This window comes from Lepidochelys olivacea (assembly GCF_965140295.1).
Source record: "Lepidochelys olivacea isolate rLepOli2 genome assembly, chromosome: 12".
NCBI lineage: Eukaryota > Metazoa > Chordata > Testudines > Cheloniidae > Lepidochelys > Lepidochelys olivacea.
The window spans coordinates 13451052-13473147 of NC_140422.1; the positions used below are offsets into that span (position 1 = coordinate 13451052).

Here is a 22096-nt window from a genome sequence, read left to right on the forward strand (position 1 = left end):
AACCATTGATCTGGAACAGCCCTCTATTCCAGTCCTGAACTCCCATGCCACCCCAACTGTCTTAGTTCTGACTGCCAGTTGCACTTGCTGATTCATTTTGACAAATGGAATTGAGTATGCAAATGAACTGTAGGAGGAGAGTGATGACTAGCTGATTTACTTCTGATGTCACAATGCCTCAGAGACATGCCATCTAGTTGACTGTTAGGCCTCACTTGTTGCTAAGCCAAATACATACTATAGTCAAGATTTTTACCATATGAAATGTATCAATAGATTTGCTATGGATGAGATTTTCAAAGGTACCTAAATAACACAGGAACACAAATCCTAATGAAAAAAAACAACACCATGGAACTAGTGCTCCCAAGCCACACAGCTGATTTTGAAAATTCTATCTGTGTTCCTAGGCCCTACACTAATCCACAATCTCGTTTACATTTTCTGAATAGTTTTGAAGCCTGAATATCTGTGCAAAAATGCTTGAAAATTTGTCAGTGAATGCAAATACACGTTGCACTGTGTCACACAAGCATAAATGAATGAGCAAACACCCACTTATATAATATGCTAATATCCCATAGTAACAAATTACTCACAACTGACCCTTGATGTTGCAGCCTAAAACCTTACCATTCGTGGTGGGAAACCAATCCTAACCCACACAACCCAACTCTACTGCCAGAAAGTTAATGATCACCATGATATAACATTTATTGTACGCATACTGGAAACCAATTTAAAGCAGATCTTGAATATTAGCACTTTTAATGTATTTTTCTCTCCATCACAGAAAACAGATCAGAGGGTTATATTCTTAACAGTAAAACTGTTGAACTGAGTACAAGACATTGAGAATCATGCTCCCCCATTGTGTAACTCCTGTCATGAAAATCTTTGAGCTAATGCTTTGCCAGAATATGGTCCTTGTTGTCACAATTCTTTCTGCTGTTGGGAAAGTACTACATGACACGATAGTTTGCTGTTTTAGGAAATACTTTAAGATGAGGAAAGGAACAGACAAATAGTGTGCAGGGGAAACAAAAGGGAGGCACAGAAACAAAAGGGAGATTTTATAAAAGGAGGGCCTGTTGCTCTAGATATCTAAGTTTGGTAACCAAGATTGCCCATAGGTGGGTGCTGAGACAGTACCTCAAATTACTCTTAATGATCTTTGGCAGATTGCAGGAATGAGAGTTTTCAAGAGATACTTAAGAGTGGTGTAGTGATGTGGGACAAGGGATGAATGAGGAGGGAAAAACAGAAGCAGTACCAAAAGAACCTAAATATAGGAGGAACGAAAAGAAATGGGGAAGAAGAGGAGAAAAACATTTTTGCAGAAATCCTGGCAATTCATCCCTTCCTCCCACACCTGAGTCAAATGCTGAACACAGCTCTCTATGGAATCAGTCAACATGATGCTTTGAATCGACAGAGGCATTAATAGGAGGTGATGGGAAATACAGAATATTTGCTTTTGTTTTTACTATGTATTCTCCTATTCCTATGCCTTTCAGATGTCTTTCAATATTCAGTATTTTTAGTTTTAAAATTATGATGTAGTAATAAGACTTTTGACACTTACCTCGCTTTTGTGCCTCTTCGTCATCACTGTCACTCTCTTCAGATGACGACGATGATGACGACGATGATGAAGATGAAGATGATGAAGAGGAGGAAGATGCTGACGAACAAGATGAGGATGAAGAAGAGCTGGATCCTGATTGGGAGCGTGAACAAGAAGAGGAAGAGGAAGAGGATGATGAAGATGACCTGGAAGAACAGGATGATCTGTCTGAATCAGAGTCAGAATCAGAGCTAGAGTCTGACCCTCTTTTGTTGACTCTCTGTTTTTTGGAAGCAGGGTTTGGAGTTAGGGGCTCTGTCCTTGCTGCAACCATACGCCTGTCAGTTTCAGTTTTCACGCCAGGTTTGTGGTCTGTAGTCTGTAATGGCATGCCATTCTTTGGGCTCAGAGGTTCAGATTTCATCATTGTCCGTGTTTCCTCAGTAGACATAGATTCTTCTTCAGACGACTGAGGGTCCTCTTTAAGGTTTTCATTTTTAACTTTTGTATCCTCAAGAGCATTCCCTTTAGTATCTGGCAATCTTGACTGAGGTGCAAGAGGAGAAGCAGACAATGCCATCTGATACTGATGTAAAAGTGGAGTAGAAGTTCTTGATAGTGCCACTTTATTCTGACTGTAGTTCCTCTGGGCAGACATAAATGAGAGTTCAGGATCACGAAGAATGTGATAGTCTGTTCTGCTAACCCCATGTTTAGCAGCTCCAATAAGTAAATCCCTGTCATGAGTCCCACACTCCCACCAGACTGGCAAGTCTGGATTTGGCTGACAAAGTTTCAAGCGTTCAAACAGCTGTGGATGTCGGAGAGCCTGTTCTCGTACCTTCCTCAAGAGTTCAATGCGATATAAGGTCCGAGAAGCACGCTCCTCGGTAATTGGTTGGATAAAAATGGTTGGGTCTACAAGTTCTATATAAAAATAAAACAAATGGGAGTATCTGGCAAACAAAACCTTGTAACGCAGATTAGAAGCAAGTGACATTAACCAGTTAACAGCCAAGTCCCACAAAACATTAACCTCATGTTCCACATTAGACTTTTCCCCTTTTTCTTCTCCCCTAATAAAATTTTGGAAAGCAGACAGAGTTGTAGCTTTTTGGAAAGAGGAAACAAACAATATTTTGTACGATCAGTATCAACTACATGATTCAAATATTTTTTAAAACATACTGTACTCTATTTTCCTATGATACATACCTTCTTTTGAGGGAAGGCGACAGACTCTCCTGCACATAGACATAAAAGCATACAAGTACTTCTCTAAACTCTCATCAGTTTTCTTATGTAGCCTAGCCATGGCTCTAAATTTTGTCCAGTCAAATCGACCCCCGTCAGGATCAAACACCACTCCAAATGTGGATACAACCCTGTAAAAATCAGCTTCTTCTCTTCTCGTCCATCTGGATTGGCAATAAAAAGAAATAAAAAATCAATCAAGTTTGGACATTCAGTAATTTTCTTAATATTATCACCTGTGATCATTAGTGATGACAGCTTTAAAAAAATTTAAGAAGTCTTTTTGAGTTCCTATAGGCTCATGCATTTAAACGGAATACTTATTTTGCACCAACCTTTGTTGCCTTTCAATCTTGGCAGCAATTTTTGGATTTAGAGCAGCTTCTTCATATGGAGGCTGCATCACAGTGGCCTGAACTGGAAACGTTGGTTGGATTTGCTGGGCCTGCCTGTTCTTACTAGTACGTTGGTAGGCTGTTATTAGGCGTCGCAGACGTGTTGTTAAAGCAGACTGAGTGGGCCAATAAATTTTGTCTCCTTCCATCATCTGACCGTCTATATTAAAAGAAAACAACCAAACTCAAAGAAACAAGTCAATTATTGATAGTGTCTCAGGTTCTGCACTACACCTAAAGCAGGGCTGCGCCAAGCCATGATGTAGCCCAGCATGATAGGATACTATACGTTCACAATAATGATCATATATGAAGTTTAATTTACTTTACCTCCGTCAGCTATTACTAGATCTCCTGGTGATGAAGCATCATCCTAAAAAATCCAAGATTTGAAATAAATCAAAAATATAAATCCATCAGAGATGCAGTTAAAAAACACACACCTTAGGTAGATAACTAACAAAAATAAAATAAGAATAATAATATTTTGTTATATTTTAGACAACTGGCTATTAAGGCATCTTTAATATGAAGGGATCACCCAAAAATACTTTGTCAAAGACTTCTGTGAGACTTATACTTAAGCTGTGCATGTATAGGAAATATTAAAAATGCTAAAATAACTAGCTCCACAAAGTTAGAAGTAACATTTTCATTATGATAGAAAGAACTAAAAACAGATGCATATCGTACCTCCATATCATCTTTAAACATTGCTGGGGCTGGTTTATATTCTGGATCTTCTACATCCCTGTTAAAATTTCAACACAGTAAAATAATCCATTTTAATACTCTTTTAAAAGGTCCTATTCTGTTTGTATTATGCAAAGCAATTCTAAATCAAGATGGATTTATTCTCTGGTTAACTTTCTACTGGGAAATCTCAGTCACTGTCCTTTGGAGGGGAAAAAAACACTACAACAGGAACTATGGCTTCGACATTTTCCCTCTTTCCTGCCCCACAATCACCCCAAGAGGTCTTCTATGTCTGTGGCCCTAAACTGTGGCCACCAAACCTCTGTCTCATGAAAAATGAACCACCACTCCTCTTTGGAGGCTGTCAATGCTACTCAAATTGATTTAAAGGGGTTGCTGTTTAGCAACACTAGGCATTCCTGGCCTCTAGAGAAAAGGTTGACTAATATGGTAGCAACTCCCAATTCCTGCCGGCTTTTGTACTGAGGAATCAAACTCACATCTCTCATATAGCAATGCAAAGCACTATCACTGCCACATGGATAACCTAAGTTTTTATGTTACCAATGAATTCCCATGTCTAAATATTGTGCTGTAAATACACTGGGCCTGATTTTCTTTTCACTTACACTGGAACACACCAGAAATAATGTCATTTACATCAATCAGCTTACACTGGTGTAAAAATAGTGTGAGAAGAGAACCAGGCCCAGTGTATAAGTTTAGTTCAGTTTACATCAAACAGCTTGTAACTAAACAAACATTCATACCCATCAATGTAATCATTTGCTCTCTGTTCAGCAGCAACTGCTTTCTCATCTGGTTTGCCCACTCTTTCCAAGAAACACAGTGCAGGATCTGCTCTAATAGTGTTGTACTTTTCATACCCTGAATGGGAAGAGGCAACAACATAAAAGTGATTTTTAAAAGAAGGCATAAAAGGAAACGAGGAAAGGTTTGTGTCGGGGGGGGTGGGGGGGGAAATATATACATCTATTTAGTCATCCAGTAATCCTTATTACTTACCATGCTTAAAAACTCCAATTAGGAGGGATTTATCTGCATCTGCATCCCACCACTCTGCAGGGACCTCAGAATGCTCTGGTTCAGGGACCCAAACATCAACTTCACTGAAAAATTCATCAATAAAACAAACATAAATCTACACAGGGAAGGATGAAATTTAATTTGTCTTTGTTATTCCACATTTTATATCTCAATTTTCAATAGAAAGCAGCAATAATTTTACATATCCAAACACACAAAAACCAGCCTCTGATCAACAAGCTAAACATCATTTTATTCACAGCTTCCAGGTCTGTTAAAAGACAGAGTATATAGGCCACATTCTCTTTTGCAAAAATATCTGTCAGCTGTCATTCCAAGAAAGAAAAGAAAAAGCACTGACATGCATAAATCATAAACAGTGCAACATGAATGAAAAGGACAATTTTTTCACTGAGAACTGAGAGCTTTGGTAATTTGCAGCTAAATTAAAGCACATAAATTGCTTTTGATGGCACTGAAACCAATGAAGGTTTTGCCATTAACTTCAATGAGAGTCAAAAGAGATCCATTATCTGATTTCTGTTACTAAAAAGCATGGGAATCCTGCTGACAGAGTATAAATCAGGTGAATTTTTATTTGTCCTAAATATATTTATATTTCCTAAAACTTTGAATTGCTAATGATAAAAAAGTAAATACAACAAAAACAGTTTTTTCATGGGCAAAAATGGTAAATTTTACTTGTTCTTCCCTCAGAGGTATTCTGAATTTTTACTTAATAGTCTACATTTAAAAACAAGCAAAAAAACTTCAGTATAGTTCACCTGGCATCAACTCCATCAAACACTTTTTGGCATTCATTACCAATGACTTCTTGTTTTAAGTAATACAGCATTCTTACTCGAAGCAAGACCCTAAAAACAAGCACATAGAAGAAACAGACATTAGAACGCTATCAATATTTATGTTTGGAAGGCTTTTTTTGTGCAATTAACTAGTTACTCGTTTTTTTTCAATTTTGCTTTTTCCTGAAATACAGGGGAAACTGGCAGTGATCCTATACTTAGGCTGCCTAACATTTAAGATTCGTACAACCTTTACCTGAGAATCTCTAAGATGGGGATCGGCAACTTTTGGCACGTAGCCCACCAGGGTAAGCCCCCTGGTGGGCCGGGCCGATTTGTTTACTTTCGACATCCGCAGGTTTGGCTGATCGTGGCTCCCACTGGCCGCGGTTCGCCATCCCAGGCCAATGGGGGCTGCGGGAAGTGGTGTGGGCCAAGGGATGTGCTGGCCCCTGCATCCAGCAGCCCCCATTGGCCTGGAGTGGCAAACTATGACCAATAGGAGCTGCGATCGGCCAAACTTGTGAACGCGGCAAGTAAACAAACCGGCCCGGCCACCAGGGGGATTACCCTGGTGGGCTGTGTGCCAACAGTTGCCGATCCCTGCTCAAAGACCTCCATTCTTTGCAACAAGCCTTTGAAATTCAAGAGGGAAAAAGGCCTTTGGCTAGAGACATGCCTTTTCTTGTCCCCTGAAATTCTGTTCAGGTTTGGCTGAGTTATAAACTGCTAAAAATTGCCATTTCCCTTCCCTCACTTGCATTCCTCAGGAAAAATGCTGGCTGCCCACCAATATCACGTTCTAGAAAGCCAGGCCAACGGCAAAGCATCACTGCCACACACTATACCACATCACTGCCACACACACTATACTGCCAGAGCTGCAGGGAGAACAAGAGTCAGTCTGGACACGCCTCCTGCCCCCTGCAAGAACCTTCCAGCATCCAGCAAATGGTCCATCTGCCCCTTTGAGGGAACTACATGCAACAGGAACTCCTCAAACTCATGAGGAAGTGGGAGGAACACCGTCAAAAGATGAACTTGGGAGCTTAAATTCATAACTTTGCTACATACTAACAATCGAGGACTGAACAGAGACACTGAATTTATTGCTTATTACTACAATCTATAAGCCCATGGGCTGCATGTCACATAGGCTGGGGAAGGCTGTGCCTCCACAAACAGCCCGGTGTGGCCCCACCCACTCTCCTCCCTGAGCCTCCTCCTGGCTTGCTCTTCCCCCTTGGCCCCAGCCCAGGCAGGCTGCTCCTCTTTCAGGGCAGCGTGTTGGGGCTAGGGCAGCCGGGACTTGGGGGGGGTAGGAGGGGGAGACACCCAGCATTGGGGGGCACCAGGCACTGGGGTCACACCACCCAGCACTCAGGGGCAGGAGGCACTGGGGCTGCCTGCCCTGTGCTTGGGGGAAGCTGGGGGCATTGAGGCTGAGGAGGCTGTGCACCGGTCACCCTGAGCTCGGGGGGAGTGCGCCCTGCACTTGGTGGGGCTGCGTGCCGCCCACCCCGTGCTCAGGGGGGAAAGGGGACAATGCGCCCACCCTGCACACGGGACTGGGGGGGCTGTGGCAGGGGCAGGGGCCTCCCCCAGCCGGCGATTCACCCGCCACACCTGTATAAGCCATTTAACCCCCAAACCTCCCACTCAGCTTTTTTCCCCCCTCTATGACTGGAGAGATGTTAACAGCACTTCACCTTGAGTGGTCCTTTGAAATGTGTGTTAAATATTAATGCTAAACATTCCGTTCTAACCTTATATTTAGCTGTCACTCTGAGCACGTTTCCCAGACCTGAAGAAGAACTCTGTGTAAGCTCAAAAGCTTGTCTCTCTCACCAACAGAAACTGGTCCAATGAAAGATATTACCTCATCTGCATATCTCACTAGAAACTCACTCATTTGTTTCCAAGTCCAAATGTAACTGCCAAACAAACCTACACTGTATCTCCAGAGTGAAAATCCTGACCCCACTGACATCAGTGTGATTTTTTCGCATTGACTTCATCTGGCCAGGATTTCACCCTTGACTAAACTAAGCCAAGGCCCCATGGTAGTTGCCAAACTACTAGCCAGGCCATACGTGAAATAGGAAAAGCCAAGCTTGCTATGTTTTAGTCACATACCTTGCTAAATGCCATAGTGACAAATATCATATAAGGAGTGGACTTTTATCAGTGTTAGTGAAGCTGACTCTTGTAAAAGAGAATATATTGGGGAAACAGCTCTCACAAACAGATAACAGAGCTGTTAAGCGATTAAAAAATTAATTGTGATTACTCGTGTGATAAAAAAATCATCGCGATTAATCACACCTTAAATAATAATAGAATACCATTTATGTAAATGTTTTTGGATGTTTTCCACATTCTCAAATATATTGATTTCAATTACAACATAGAAAACAAAGTATACAGTGCTCATTTTATATTATAAATATTTGCAGTGTAAAAATAAAAGAAATAATATTTTTCAATTCACTTAATACAAGTACTGTAGTGCAATCTCTTTATCATGAATGTTGAACTTACAAATGTAGAGTTAAGTACAAAAAATAACTGCATTCAAAAATAAAACAATGTAAAACTTTAGAGCCTTCAAGTCCACTCAGTCCTACTTCTTGTTCAGCCAATCACCCAGATTGTTTACATTTGCAGGAGATACTGCTGCCCGCTTCTTGTTTACAATGTCACCTGAAAGTGAGAACAGGTGTTGGCATGGCACTGTTGCAAGATATTTAAGTGCCAGATGTGCTAAAGATTCATATGTCCCTTCATACTTCAACCACCATTCCAGAGGACATGCGTCCATGCTGATGAGGGCTTCTGCTCAATAATGATCCAAAGCGGTGCTGACCAACGTACGTTCATTTTCATCATCAGAGACATGTCACCAGCTCCAGAACTTGTGTTCTTTGAGATGTGTTGCTCATGTCCATTCAACCTAGGTGTGTGTGGATACTGCTGAGGGAAAAACTTTCGGCACTGCTGCATGCGGTGAGCACACACACTTAAGTTGAATGGACTTGAGCAATCACTCGAAGGAGGAGGAGGTTGATTTTCTTTTTTGGTGGTTCAGGTTCTGTAGTTTCTGCATCGGAGTGTTGCTCCACACCTCATCCCGCTCAGATTTTGGAAGGCACTTCAGATTCTTAAATCTTGGGTCGAGTGCCGTAGTTATCTCACACTGGTACCCTCTTTGAGTTTTGTCAAATCTGCAGTGAACGTGTTCTTAAAACAAACACACTGGGTTCCGAAACTGCTATAACATGAAATATATGGCAGAATGCAAGAAAACAAAAAGCAGGAGACATACAATTCTCCCGCAACCAGTTCAGTCACAAATTTAATTAACACATTTTTTTAATGAGCATCATCACATGGAAGCATGCCCTCTGGAATGGTGGCCAAAGCATGAAGGGGCATACAAATGTTTAGTGTATCTGGCACGTAAATACCTTGCAATGCCGGCTACAAAAATGCCTCCATTCTCACTTTCAGGTGACACTGCAAATAAGAAGCGGGCAGCATTATTTCCCATGAATGTAAACAAACTTGTTTCTCTTAGCCATTGGCTGCCCAATAAGTAAGACTGAGTGGACTTGTAGGCTCTAAAGTTTTACATTGTGTTGTTTTTGAGTGTAGTTATGTAAAAAAAAAACTAAACTAAAATAAAAATCTACATTTGTAAGTTGCGCTTTCATGATAAAGAGAGTACACTATGGTTCTTGTAGGAGGTAAATTGAAAAAAATTATTTCTTTTATCATTTTTACAGTGCAAATATTTGTAATAAAAATAAAGTGAGTACTGTACATTTTGTATTCTGTATTGTAATCGAAAAAACATTTACCTACCTTTCGTAACTGTTCTTCGAGATGTGTTGCCATGTCCATTCCATTCTAGGTGTGCACACACCCACGTAAGCAGCTGTCAGAGATTTTTGCCTTAGCAGTACCCGTAGGGCTGGCTGTAGCGCCCTCCAGAGTCCTGTGCCCATGCCGTGATATATTAGGCGCTGCCGGCCCAGGCCCTCTCACTTCCTTCTTGCCAACAACTCCGACAGAAGGGTAGGAGGGTGGGTAATGGAATGGACATGAGCAACACATCTTGAAGAACAACCGTTATGAAAGGTAGGTAATCATTTTCTCTTCTTCGAGTGCTTGCTCATGTCGATACCATACTAGGTGACTCGCAAGCCGTATCAACAGAGGTAGGCTTGGAGTTCACCATCATTCAGCTTGTAGTACGGCTCTGCCAAAGTGTCATCTCGCGCCTGCTGAGTCAGTGCGTAGTGCAACACGAACATACGGACGGACGACAAGGTGATGGCCCGACAGATCTCTTGAATCGGCACCTGCGCCAGGAAGACGTCTGCACTCTAGTGGAATGAGCTGTCACAAACGCTGGTGGGGCCACTTTCACCAGCTCATAGCACTGGCAAATGCACGCCATAAACCAAGACTAAATTCTCTGGGCTGACACCAGGCAGCCCTTTATCCTGTCCATGACAGCAACAAACAACTGTGTTGACTTATGGAACAGCCATGTTCTATCAATGTAGAAGGCCAACACCCGTCTGATATCCATCGTATGCAACCTGAACTCCTCATCTGAGGCTACAGACAGAGGACTGGTAAGTAGATGTCCTGGCCCATGTGGAACTGGGACACAAACTTGGGCAGAAAAGCTAGATGCAGGCGCAGCTGGACCTTGTCCTTGTAGAAAACTGTATTGGGTATGTTATTGCCCTGATCTCCGCCGAGCCGACATTATGGCGACCAGGAAGGACACCTTCCAAGAAAGAAGCAGGAAAGATCAGGAAGCTAAAGGTTCAAAGGGAGGGCCCATGAGCTTCCAGAGCACCAGATTTAGGTCCCACAGAGGAACCGGATAACGGATGTGCAGGTTCAGGTGCTCTAAACCTTTCAGGAACCGCGCTGTCATGGGATGGGCGAAGACAGACGTGCCCTGAAGCAGAAGGTGGAATGCAGAAATGACCACCAGGTGCAACTTGACCAAAGACAGCGACAAGCCTTGAAGCTTTAAGTGCAGCAAATAGTCCAGGATGACCTGTAACAAGGTCTCCACAGGATGAACACACTTGTCTGAGGTCCAAAATGCGAAGCGCTTCCACGTGGCTACATAGATAGCCTTGGTGGAGGGCTTCCTACTGCCCAGCAGGACCTCTTGGACCGCTGCGGAGCACTCTCCCTCGTCCATGCTCAGCCATGGAGCAGCCACGCTGTCAGGTGCGACGACACCAGGTTTGAGTACAGCAGATTGCTTTGGTTCTCGGACAGCAGATCCAGATGGAAAGGTAACTGCAGCAAGTCAGCCACCAAAAGACTCAGCAGCATGCCAAACCAGTGCTGGTGAGGCCATGCTGGTGCAATGAGAATGACCCATGCTCTTTCTTGTTTCACCATAAGCAGGACTCTGTGGAGAAGCAGCACTGGCAGAAAGGCATACATTAACACTCCTGACCATGGGATCAGGAAGGCATCCAACAGGGAACCCTTAACCCCGCCATATAGGGAGCAGTGGTACTTCCTGTTCTTGTGGTACTTCCTGTGGTACTTCCTGTTCTGCGGGGACGCAAACAGGTCTACCTGGGAAGATCTTCCAACAGTGGGGGACAAGTTGACCACCTCCAGATGGAGGGACCACTCATGGCGAGAGGAGAAGGTCCTGCTGAGGTGATCTGCCAGGATGTTCCCAGTTCCAGGTAAGTGAGCAGCCACCAGGTGGATGGCGTTCTGCACACACAGGTACCAGAGGCTGAGCGCCCCTTAACTCAGAGCAGAAGACCTGGCGCCGCCCTGCCTCTTGATGCAATACATCATGGCTGTGTTATCCATGAGGCACCACCTTGCCTGTCAGATGGGTCAAAAACACCTGGCAGGCCAGGCACACCGCCTTGAGCTCCCTGACGTTGATATGAAGCGCGAAGTTGTGCTACATCCAGTGGCCTTGGGTGCTGAGCTCACCCAGGGTGGGATCCCCAACCCAGATCTGACATGTCCAAGACCAAGGTGAGCAACAGTGATGGGGACAAAAAAGGGAACCCCCACAGCACTGACTTGGGGTCTAGCCACCAGTTCAAGGACAAGAGGACGCGGTACGGCACCATGACCGTTCGGTCTAGTGGGTGCCTGCTGGGAACACAGACCGTTGCCAGCCACGTTTGCAGGGGTCGCAGATGAAGCCGGGTGTGCTTGACCACATATGTGCACATTGCTATGTGGCCCACTAGCCGCAGGCAAGTGTGGGCCATGGTGATCAGATGCCTCCTCACGTGGGCAATGAGATCCACCACTGCCTCAAAGCATGCTTCTGGAAGGAAGGTCCTGGCTTGCGCGGAATCGAGAACCGTTCTGGTAAACTCTATGCACTGGACTGGTGTCAACGTGGACTTTTGTGCGTTTATTAACAGGTGCTGGTCATTGCAGGTGGAGCATACCACATCGAGGCTTCTCCACACCTGTCCTGGAGACCTGCCCTTGATAAGCCAGTCATCTAGTTACAGGAAGATCTGGAATCCCCCCACCCCCAACATCTGAGGTAAGCCGCTATGGGCGCCACACATTTCGTGAACACCCTGGGGGCCGAGGACTGGCCAAAGGGTAGCGCTGTGAACTGGAAATGGCACCCCGTCCCTATAAAACGCAGGAACTGCCTGTGTCCTAGGAATATGGAGATATGGAAGTAAGCATCCTTTAAGTCAAGAGAAGCGTACCAGTCCCCTGGATCCAGGAAGAGGATAATGGAGACCAGGGAGACCGTGCAGAGACCATAGCCTTCGGGATTAGGAAGTAATGGGAGTAGAATCCTCTTCCTTCCATGTCCCGAGGAACCACCTCCACAGCCTCCAACTGCAGGAGCTTGTGGACCTCCTGAACCAGGAGTTGCTCATGAGAGGGGTCCTGGAAGAGGGACAGGAAAGAAGGGACGGGAAGGAGGGGTATCCACAAACTGCAGGTTGTAGCCCCGATATGCTAGGTCCAGGACCTAGCGGTCCAAGGTAACTCACGACCTAGCCGAGCAGTAGGGTGAAAGGGGTTGAGGAAAGGACAGGCAGGATCTGGCTGGCTGACTGGGGCACACCCTCAAAACGATTGCTTTTGGTGCCCTGGGTGCTTAGTGGGTCCAGGTTGGGCTGGAAATCAAGAGGAGGAGGGACGACGGCGGCTAAACCCGGTGTCCCTTCTCCTTGTAGATCCCTGCTGGCCTTGCCAAGGCCTCAACGGTGGCGGAGGTTGGAATGGCTTTCTGGCAGACTACAGTGAGTGCATACCCAACAAGCGAAGGGTAGCCTGTGGAGCCTGGTGTCCGTTTGATCAGAGAAGAGCCCAACTCTGTCAAAGAGAGGTGCTGAATAGAGGCCTGCATCTCCTGGGACAGGACCGCCGTTTGGAGCCAGGAGTTGCGTCGCATAACCACTCTCCCTGCCAATTCCGCCGCATCCCATGTCATTTGCAGGGAGCATCTGACTGCTGTGGTCCTTTCCTCCACCAGCGTACCAAATTACTGACCCTAAGGAAGGGAGTCCTGGAACTTCTGAAGACTCTCCCATAAGTTAAAATTGTACCAGCATAGCAGGGCCTGATGGTTCGCCACTCATAATTGTAGGCTGGCCACTGAATAATTTTTTCTGCCAAATACATCAAGTTTTTTGGCTTCTTTATTCTTGAAAGTAGAGGCAGTGGGGACCTGCTTGTGCTTTTCGCTGGCCGCAAACACAACCAGCGAGCCCAGAAGTGGGTGAGTATAAAGGTACTCAAAACCCTTGGCCGGCACAAAATATTTTTTCTCTGCCCGTTTCAAGGTGGGTGACCTGCCACGGGATTGCTTATCCGGTGATCCCCCGGCCCTGGAGGGGTCTTAATGACTGGCTTGCCTTCTCAGGGAGCCGTAGTCTGGTCCTGTGGCACCGGAAATGTCACAGGAGCAGGTGGAGACCTGTGCTCTCTCTGCTCCCAGGCCTGGGATGACGAAGGTGCAGGCAGGGTGGTGGTCCCATACTGCTTACCAGAGTCAGTGATGGACTTTTAAGAGGGCCAAGAGCCCCAGCCACAGAGGCATGCTCGCGCTGCTCTGGAGAAGGCTGGCAAACAGGCCTGGTCCCTCTACCCGATGACCCTTGGGCCTTCTTGCTCTGCGCTTGCGAGTGCTTCTTCTTCTGCTTCTTCGATACTGGCAAACAGTGCTGAAAGGAGCCATACGCTGGCGCGGAGGCCAAAGTACTCGGTGCGGCCTGTGCTGAGGGCTCGGAAGTGTCAGGCGGAGAGCGGACTCCATCAGGAGGGCTCTGAGGCAAATGTCCCTCTCCTTCTGGGTGCGAGGCCGAAAGTTCTTTCAGATCCGACAACGCTCCTTAATGTGTGATTCCCCCAAGCACTTAAGGCAGCTGTCATGGGGGTCACTCACAGGTATAGGCCTGCTACAGACCAAGCAGGGCTCAAACCCAGGAGCTCGGAGCATGCCCCATTTGGGGCGAAGTCCCAGACAGAACCTTCGCTAACAGCTAACTATGCTACTTAACAGCTACTTAACACTAACTACAATTAAACAAAGACCCGAAGGCCCATGGAAGAAAACTGCTAGCTCTTGACAAACAAGAGAGGTGCTCCGACTGACCACCACGGGAGGTAAAAAGGAAATGAGAGGGTGTGGGCCGGCAGCACTTAATATACCGCAGCATAGGCGCAGCACACTAGAGGGCGCTACAGCCGGCCCTGTGGGTACCACTAAGGCAAAAATCTCCGAGGGCCATGCACATGGGCGTGCACACACCTAGAATGGAATCGACATGAGCAAGCACTCAAAGAAGAATCAGTATATTTGAAAATGTAGAAAAATATCCAAAATATTTAATAAATTTCAATTGGTATTCTATTGTTTAACAGTGCGATTAAAACTGCAAGTAATCGTGATTAATTTTTGTAATTGCGATTCATTTTTTTGAGTCAATTGCATGAGTTAACTGTGATTAATCAACAGCCCTAATAAATAAGTATAATACCTTACTTTTACATTGCTTTATATTCATTCATGCTGAGTTCTATTACACTAACATTACTCTAAAGTTACATGCTATAACCTTTGCGGCTTTGCACAACTGTGTTGCTCTGTAGACAGAAGGAGAATACAAGAAGGCTTGAGACATACTCTCAAACCAAAATCCTTTAGGCATTCTGCTATGCTTGGCTACTGCAGACAGGAGCATACATATGGAGCCAAATAAGAAAATGTCTGTAAGATTTAGTGTTTTTGTAGAACTATGAATTTTATTCATGTTCCGCTTTCCCCAAAGTGCTTTTTACTTATATTAAACTGTTTAAACAAGATGAGATGTGAAGAATTGTGATCTCTGTGTTAGCTAGAGAGTCATTCCAGAAAAGAACCAGATGAACAATTTTGTTGATGCTTAGCTAACATGCCCTCTGTTCCAAGCTGTAAGTGGTGAAGGCTGTCTCTAAAGTTTTGCTGATTTCTGGAATACTATGATCAAAACAAGGTAATAAACTAGTTACAAACTTTGCCCTGTTTAGTGCAGGGTCTGTGCAAGACTTTCAAAACATGTCAAAAACAGTAGATGAGAAGTAATGCAAAGAAATGATGAAACCCTCAACTGTAGTATAAAGAGAGCAAGAGTGAAGCTCAGATTTTGAGAGAGCTTACAAACTACACTACTGCATCCCAGATTGCTGGTAATGTATTCTTCTTTCTGTATTACACTGTTTTAATCTTTGACTAATAATCTTTGATTAATAAAATTGATTGAGCCTAGCTATTTATTTACTGAGTTAAATCAAACCCATAATAACCTCTAAAGTCCAGATGCCTTGCAACCGTTTTAAAACTGAAACCTATCTGTATCTTCTAATGCTTGTAACCTCAACATATAGTTTAACCCAACAACACAAATCCCCAGACTGACAGAAACACAGGAAACTGATGGTAACATTTTGGAAGCTGAGATTTTGCAGCAAGGGGATAGACAGAGAGCTGCTTCTACTCCTTCCTGCTTTTTATGGGCAGCTCCAAGCCACCCAAACCCAACATGCTTGTTGGATGTTTGGCACCGACCAATAGGTGCATTCTGAATAAGAAAGGGCCAACAAAGACCAGCAGGTGCCACACCATCACCCAGAGATGTGTGGCCCACCCTCCATGAGCCTGCCCCACAAGCAGGTGCTACTAATACCTCCTTCTGCACAACACCCACAATTGTGAATTCTGTGGTTCTACAGAAGTAGCAGACTTCCCAGATCTCTGTTCACAGAATGATAAGTTGGCAAAGAAGAAAGGAAACAAACAATATTTGTAAGATGCTTTGGAAATGTACAATAAAATGCCATAAAGGTTACTACTACTACTAGAGCTATGTTACTTTCTGCTTCGGAAAATCATCGGTGGGGAAAAACGATTGCCCCTCCGCCCCTTTTTGTTCTTTAAGATATACTTTTTAATCTTTTAAGAGTATAACAATGAAGAGCTAAAAGAAAAAATAATCCTTTATACAAACTGAAAAAATACATTCACACATTTATACTAGTACTTACTTATTGCAGTGATGCTTTATGTGTTTTTTATATCCTTCATCTTGCAGTAGATGTTCCGGATTATATTTTCGAAGCCATTCTGCTTTATGTATATCAAAAGTGCTAGCCTGAGTCTTCACTTTCTTTCCTTTTCTACCCCTCGGCACAGGTGCTGACAAACCTACACAAAATGAAAATACAAAGCAATGGACAGTAATGTACAACTGGCAGATGCTTTGTAGTGTTTTTTAAATTAATATATTCTAAAAGAGACGTAAACTCTGGTGGTGACCTCAAATGCCATATGGGATACCAGGCTCATTATAGGTCCTTGGCCTGTCAGAAAGGGAATCTCTAAGAGGTGTATTTCATCATTAGGACAGAAAGATAAAGGAGAGATTGCTTGTTGTCACTGTTAGCACACAGTGAACTAGGTTTCAGTGAGCAATGAACTGGGAAAGTCTACTTTACATACAGCATACCAACCCATAGTGGAAAGCCAGCAATAGCAAAGAATGGGAAAAAGGAGAATTTGCTTTTCCAATCAACCTTTTGAGATAACCTCAGCAAAATCCATTTACTTTAGTTATTTAATTATTCTTTAAACAAAAATTTTAGCTGTTTTTTTCACATACTTAGAAAATGTTGATTTCTTTATCACAAAATTACATACAAAAAGTTGTCTAATTACAGAAACACTTAGTTCCTTACCTAGGTGATTCTGCAGCTCTCGTGTTTGCCCATCCTCTGTTGGGGTGATGAGATCCCATATAAAACTTTTTATCTTTTCATCTCCTCTGTAGTGAACAAGGCAATATGCTAAGAGTGCTCGGCAAATTATCTCCACGTCCTGTTCATTTAGTTGCCTCTTGAAGCGACCGTGTGACAAAATCTCTCTCCAACGACCCCACCTGATCCAAAGTGACACACCCAGCAGAATTTTTAAAATACAATACTCAGGCAATCTGTATGTGAGTATTATTGCAAAAGGAACAACTTCTTAAGATTTTGTGGTTTTCACTTTTTTGGTGTCTTCGGAAGCTTAAGCTCCTAGAGTCCAAAGGACTGTGAATCACTCAGGCTTCAGATACCATGATGTTGTAAACATCAAAATAACCGTTTCAAATGAAAATCTGAAGAATGTGTATCTCAAATATGGATTATTGGTTTAGGTTTTTCAAAAATCGTTATTACAGCACTGCTAAATGTACACACACTGTCTCTCTCTTTATGTGAACTACGACCAAGGTTTTTGTTCCCAAATGTTAGGCTCATAAATAATAGGCTTGATTTTCAAAAGTGCTGAGAATCTGCAAGTTCCTATTCAAACCAGCTGGAACTGCAGGGTGCTTAGTATATTTCAAAATCAGGTTGCTTACGCACCTAATTATGGATTTATAAGCCTAACTTTAGGTATCTCTTTCTGAAAATTGTGTTCTATTTTTCCAGACTGATTTTAAAATGAACACATACTGTATGTGCATTATATTACGCAATTTCTAACTCTGCATAGTTCTTTCCAGTGAACACTTAAAATTTATGTATAATCCATGGATTAACAAATTTCTCACATTTTGATTAAAAAGGAAAAACCTCACTCTTTCTATTAAACTTTTCAGAAGAGAAAAGACTTATATAGGGTACAGAACAAAATTCCCATCCCAAACAGATTTCCCCAACGTGTCTCATGCATACAACTCTGATTTAAAAATTGATAGATAGTTTGACAGTGTTATTGGTGAGCTGCAGTTCATCTGAGCTCCTGAGAGCACTCCTCTTAAGAGTCGGGGAGGATGAGAATTACAAATACAGAAGTACATTAAGAGTATATTAGAAGAATGACTTAAAATACTGAAGAAAAAGGAAAGGAGTTATGCTGCCAGTGTATCTCATACTTTACTAGTTTATAAGTCTCAACAGTTGGCAATATTTAAAACGCACATAACCATTTTACATCTTAAGATCTGTAATTCATTCTTGTTAATAAAACAAAAAGTATATTCCATAAATAAGATTTAGTATATTTAGAAATCAACACTATGTTGTGAGTTTCACTTTAACAAAATAGAGTATATTTTACCCATAGACTAATAAGTTTTTCTCCACCCGAAAGCACTCTGTTCTTCCATATCCACTAGAGCGGTCACAAGGCCTGCGGAGTTTTGGTTTATCATCCCCTTCACTCTCTGCTTCTGATAACTCAGCCAGCTCATCTTTTGTGGCACTAAAGGGTCTTGTTTGCTTCCTAATTCTTGGGGTATCAATAACCAGGCTGTTCTGTAAAATTTTAACAAATATTATTTAAGACATAGTTGGTAACATTTTCTAAAAGTACCTGACATAATTTTGAGAGGGCAATTTCTATTTAAATTTCACATTTACACAAACATCAAAGAAATTCCTAGCTGTAAACCAATTATAGAATTCTTATGCAACAAAACAGACATTCTTCATTCTTTACTCCTTCAATGAGACCAATACATTAGATGTACATTACAAACTAGATGTAACATTTTATTTTGTTTGTACTGAATACTGCCATAGATATTGGGGACCAGTTTCTTCCCTATGCTCTTGGCAATGCAAAGGAGACATAAAGCCATTTTAAAACTGACAACCTAGTGATTCCTTCAACACAGGGGTGGCGTGGCCATGAGCAACACATCTTGAAGAACAGTTATGAAAGGTAGGTAACCGTTTTTATTTCGAGTGCTTGCTCATGTCAATTCCATGTCCCATCCTCCTACCCCTCTGTTGGAGTTGCTGGCAAGAAGGAACTGAGAGGGGGAAAGGCTGGCGGCGCCTGATATACCGCCGCATGGGAGCGCCACTCCAGGGGGCGCCACAGCTGGCCCTATGGATACCACTAAGGCAAAAATCTCCGACAACTGTGCACATGGGCGCGTGCACAACTAAAATGGAATCGACATGAGCAAGCACTTGAAGAAGAACTGACATTGTGGCTCTCTCTCACACTCTTTCGAAGCGCCTATGGTAGGGGTTGTGACCAATGGAAATCAAGCAGTCAGACTGGCTCTTGTGTTCCAGCCATTCTTAGGTGCTAAAATGGTCTCCTGGGTCATTTGGGAACCAGATTTACATTAGAAAAGCCCTGAACCTGCCTATTAATGCACCGACTAACCAAAGAAGTCAATTTAAAATAACAAGTGTGATGATTAGTTTTGGTTGAAAAAGTTTCATAAATCCAACACTGCTATCCTTAAAGGCCAAAGGTTTTAATATTAATTTGCAAAGGTGGTAACTTGATAGTTCAATCTCTATTGAGAATATTCAACTCACATGAGCAACATGATTATGAGAAAGACAAAAAGGACCATTAAAAAGAATGTACACAAATGAAAATATTCACACACAAAAAATACTTACTCTACCACTGATGGCATCTATATCTATTTCTGCTTTTTTGGCCCATTTCTGCCAGAAGTTAGGATCATCTAATGAAATATCAGTTCTATTTCCAGATGCAACAAAACTAGCCTGCAATAAACATCATCATATTCATTAATGGCATAAAACTGTAATACAGAATGACTATGTTAAATATACACCAAATTATTCTTTTTAAATACTAAGCCCCTCATGTTCACTGTGTGCATCAAAAATGCTTCTAAGTCCATAAATTCACAGAAAATTAAGGCAGCAGCTAAGAAAGGAGATGCTAAAAAAACATTGTAGCCTCCATCAATTTGGTACTGACAAAAAGCACTAAGAGAGTACATCCTGACTGCCAAAAGCTGGATGGTGGACAAGATATAAACTACTGAGAAAAATATTTCAGGATTATTATTGATTCATGCTCTAAAAACTTTGCTAAAACATGTACATGCCAACTCTGAGCTTGCAGAGTTAGAAGGGTTTCTCTATTTAGAAGATACTCCCAGTTCCTTAAAGGGATCAGAACATTTAACTAAATACATAATACTGGCAGAACAGCAGCAGCAAAAATATTCCCATGCACAGAAAAGTGATGGACAGCATCCTCTAAAAGACATTACAAAAAGGAAAGTATCTAAATAATCAACTGCAGTATATCCTTGACCAAAAACATGCCATAAGATCAGAGGAAAGAAAACAAGAGCAGGACCTTTCATTTTGAAAAGAAATCTCACAAAGATAATTTGAATCCAGACCTGTCCTACAATCAGGTGTCTAATTAAGAATGATGTTTGGTAAAAATTACCATATATACTCGATCATAAGCCAGTTCGTTTATAAGCCAACACCCCCGAGATGGATAAGTAAAAATGGAAAATGTTTATGACCCATTCATAAGCCAACCCTATAATTCAGGGGTCAGCAAACTTTGGCTCCCGGGCCATCAGAATAAACTGCTGACTGGCAGAGACAGTTTGTTTACCTCGAGCCCTCCGCAGACACGGAGGAAAACCTAAGTACACGAAGTGTCCCAGCATGCCAACTGCTTACCCTGATGGGCCAGGACAGCAACTGGTGGGGAAATTTGCAGGGGTGGGGGAGAAGCTGGGGATTAGGGAGTAACCCCTGTGACCACCCCCCACATGACACCACCCCTAGCCCGGGGCTCCTGCACTCTCCCTATCCCACCCCTTCCCACCTTATCTGGGGAGGGCCAGGGGAGGACGTCTCTGGCCTGGCTGGAGCTGCTCTGGCAGGCTGGGCAGCGCAGCCGCAGCATGTTCCATTGGGCCGGGCCGGGCGACCTCAGCCTGCTCTGGGGGGCCGGGCGGCGCGGCCACACCCGTGTAGCCAGGTGGAGGGAACAGGGGGAGCGATGCAAAAAAAAAAAAAAAGAAAAAAAGAAGTGCCACCCGCTGCGGCGCTTTTACTCACCCAGCGGCACTCCGGCGGCCAGCCCTCACTCGCTCTGGGTGTCTTTGGCGGCACTGAAGGTCCCGCCGCCGAAGACCTGGAGCGCTGCCGGGTGCGTAAAAGCGCCGTAGCGGGTGGCACCTTTTTTCTGAATCGCTCCCCCTGTTCCCTCAACACGGGAAAATTTACAAGATGCCAAGAAATTGACAAGGTGCCACTTGTGCTCAGTGGGGGAGCGACCGCTGCCCCGCTAGCTAAGCCACTGGGCCACAGCCTGCTCTGGGAGGCCGGGCCGGGCGGCGTGGCCACAGCCTGCCAGCCTCAGAGCTGCAGCTGCTTCTGAGGCTGGGGGGAGAGCAGCGTAGCCAGAAGCGGAGAGACTCTGGACCCGCCTCTTCCCTTCTGGCTCTGCTGCCTCTCCTTGCCCCCTCTGTTGGGGGGAGGGGCTGTGCCCCACCTCTCCCCCTCTCTATACCCATTCATAAGCCAACCCCTTTCTCTGATGCTTCCCTTTTTTACTAAAAAAATTCGGCTTTTGAACAAGTATATACGATATATAGATCTCCATGTGACTGCCAAAGAGATCTCAAGGCAACAACACAGAGAATAGGCCACTCTAACTAACACATCAAAACTGTAATGTGCCATTACATAATGCACCTTTAAAGCCTTCCGCCCCTTACATTCCCTTTTGCAGCAGTTTCTGACCTCCTCTCCCCCCCCGCCCAACCCATAAAACACTGCTACCTTCCTTCGGCAAGCCCAGAAAACTTAAAAGTGCGGTGTGGTCATTTGAAATGTTTCAGATGAGAGGCAGACTAGTGTTTAAAAAAAAAAAAAGTTGGATGGACTTTCTAAAATGTTTATTTATTCTACATACCATGTAACTTAGGATAAACAAGACATACAGCAAGGTCTCACTGGTATGCATATTATAGCAAAGGAACAATTATAGGCAGGATACAAGG

At 43.6% G+C, this 22096-nt stretch overlaps 1 protein-coding gene across 10 annotated transcripts in view; it reads right to left on the reverse strand.

Moving 5' to 3' along the window:
• The window catches only part of CHD9 (chromodomain helicase DNA binding protein 9), a 185559-nt gene that overhangs the window by 38215 nt on the left and 125248 nt on the right, over positions 1 to 22096 (reverse strand). For all 10 annotated transcript variants that reach the window (XM_084645123.1, XM_084645126.1, XM_084645124.1 and 7 more), the window contains 12 exons: positions 19707 to 19817; positions 18400 to 18596; positions 17031 to 17230; positions 16341 to 16500; positions 5745 to 5834; positions 4939 to 5042; positions 4683 to 4800; positions 3910 to 3967; positions 3547 to 3589; positions 3157 to 3376; positions 2783 to 2985; positions 1586 to 2494 (listed from right to left, as the gene is read on the reverse strand). In XM_084645123.1, coding sequence (XP_084501249.1) covers positions 1586 to 2494; positions 2783 to 2985; positions 3157 to 3376; positions 3547 to 3589; positions 3910 to 3967; positions 4683 to 4800; positions 4939 to 5042; positions 5745 to 5834; positions 16341 to 16500; positions 17031 to 17230; positions 18400 to 18596; positions 19707 to 19817 — 2413 coding nt within the window. The remainder of the gene's footprint in view (positions 1 to 1585; positions 2495 to 2782; positions 2986 to 3156; positions 3377 to 3546; positions 3590 to 3909; positions 3968 to 4682; positions 4801 to 4938; positions 5043 to 5744; positions 5835 to 16340; positions 16501 to 17030; positions 17231 to 18399; positions 18597 to 19706; positions 19818 to 22096) is intronic.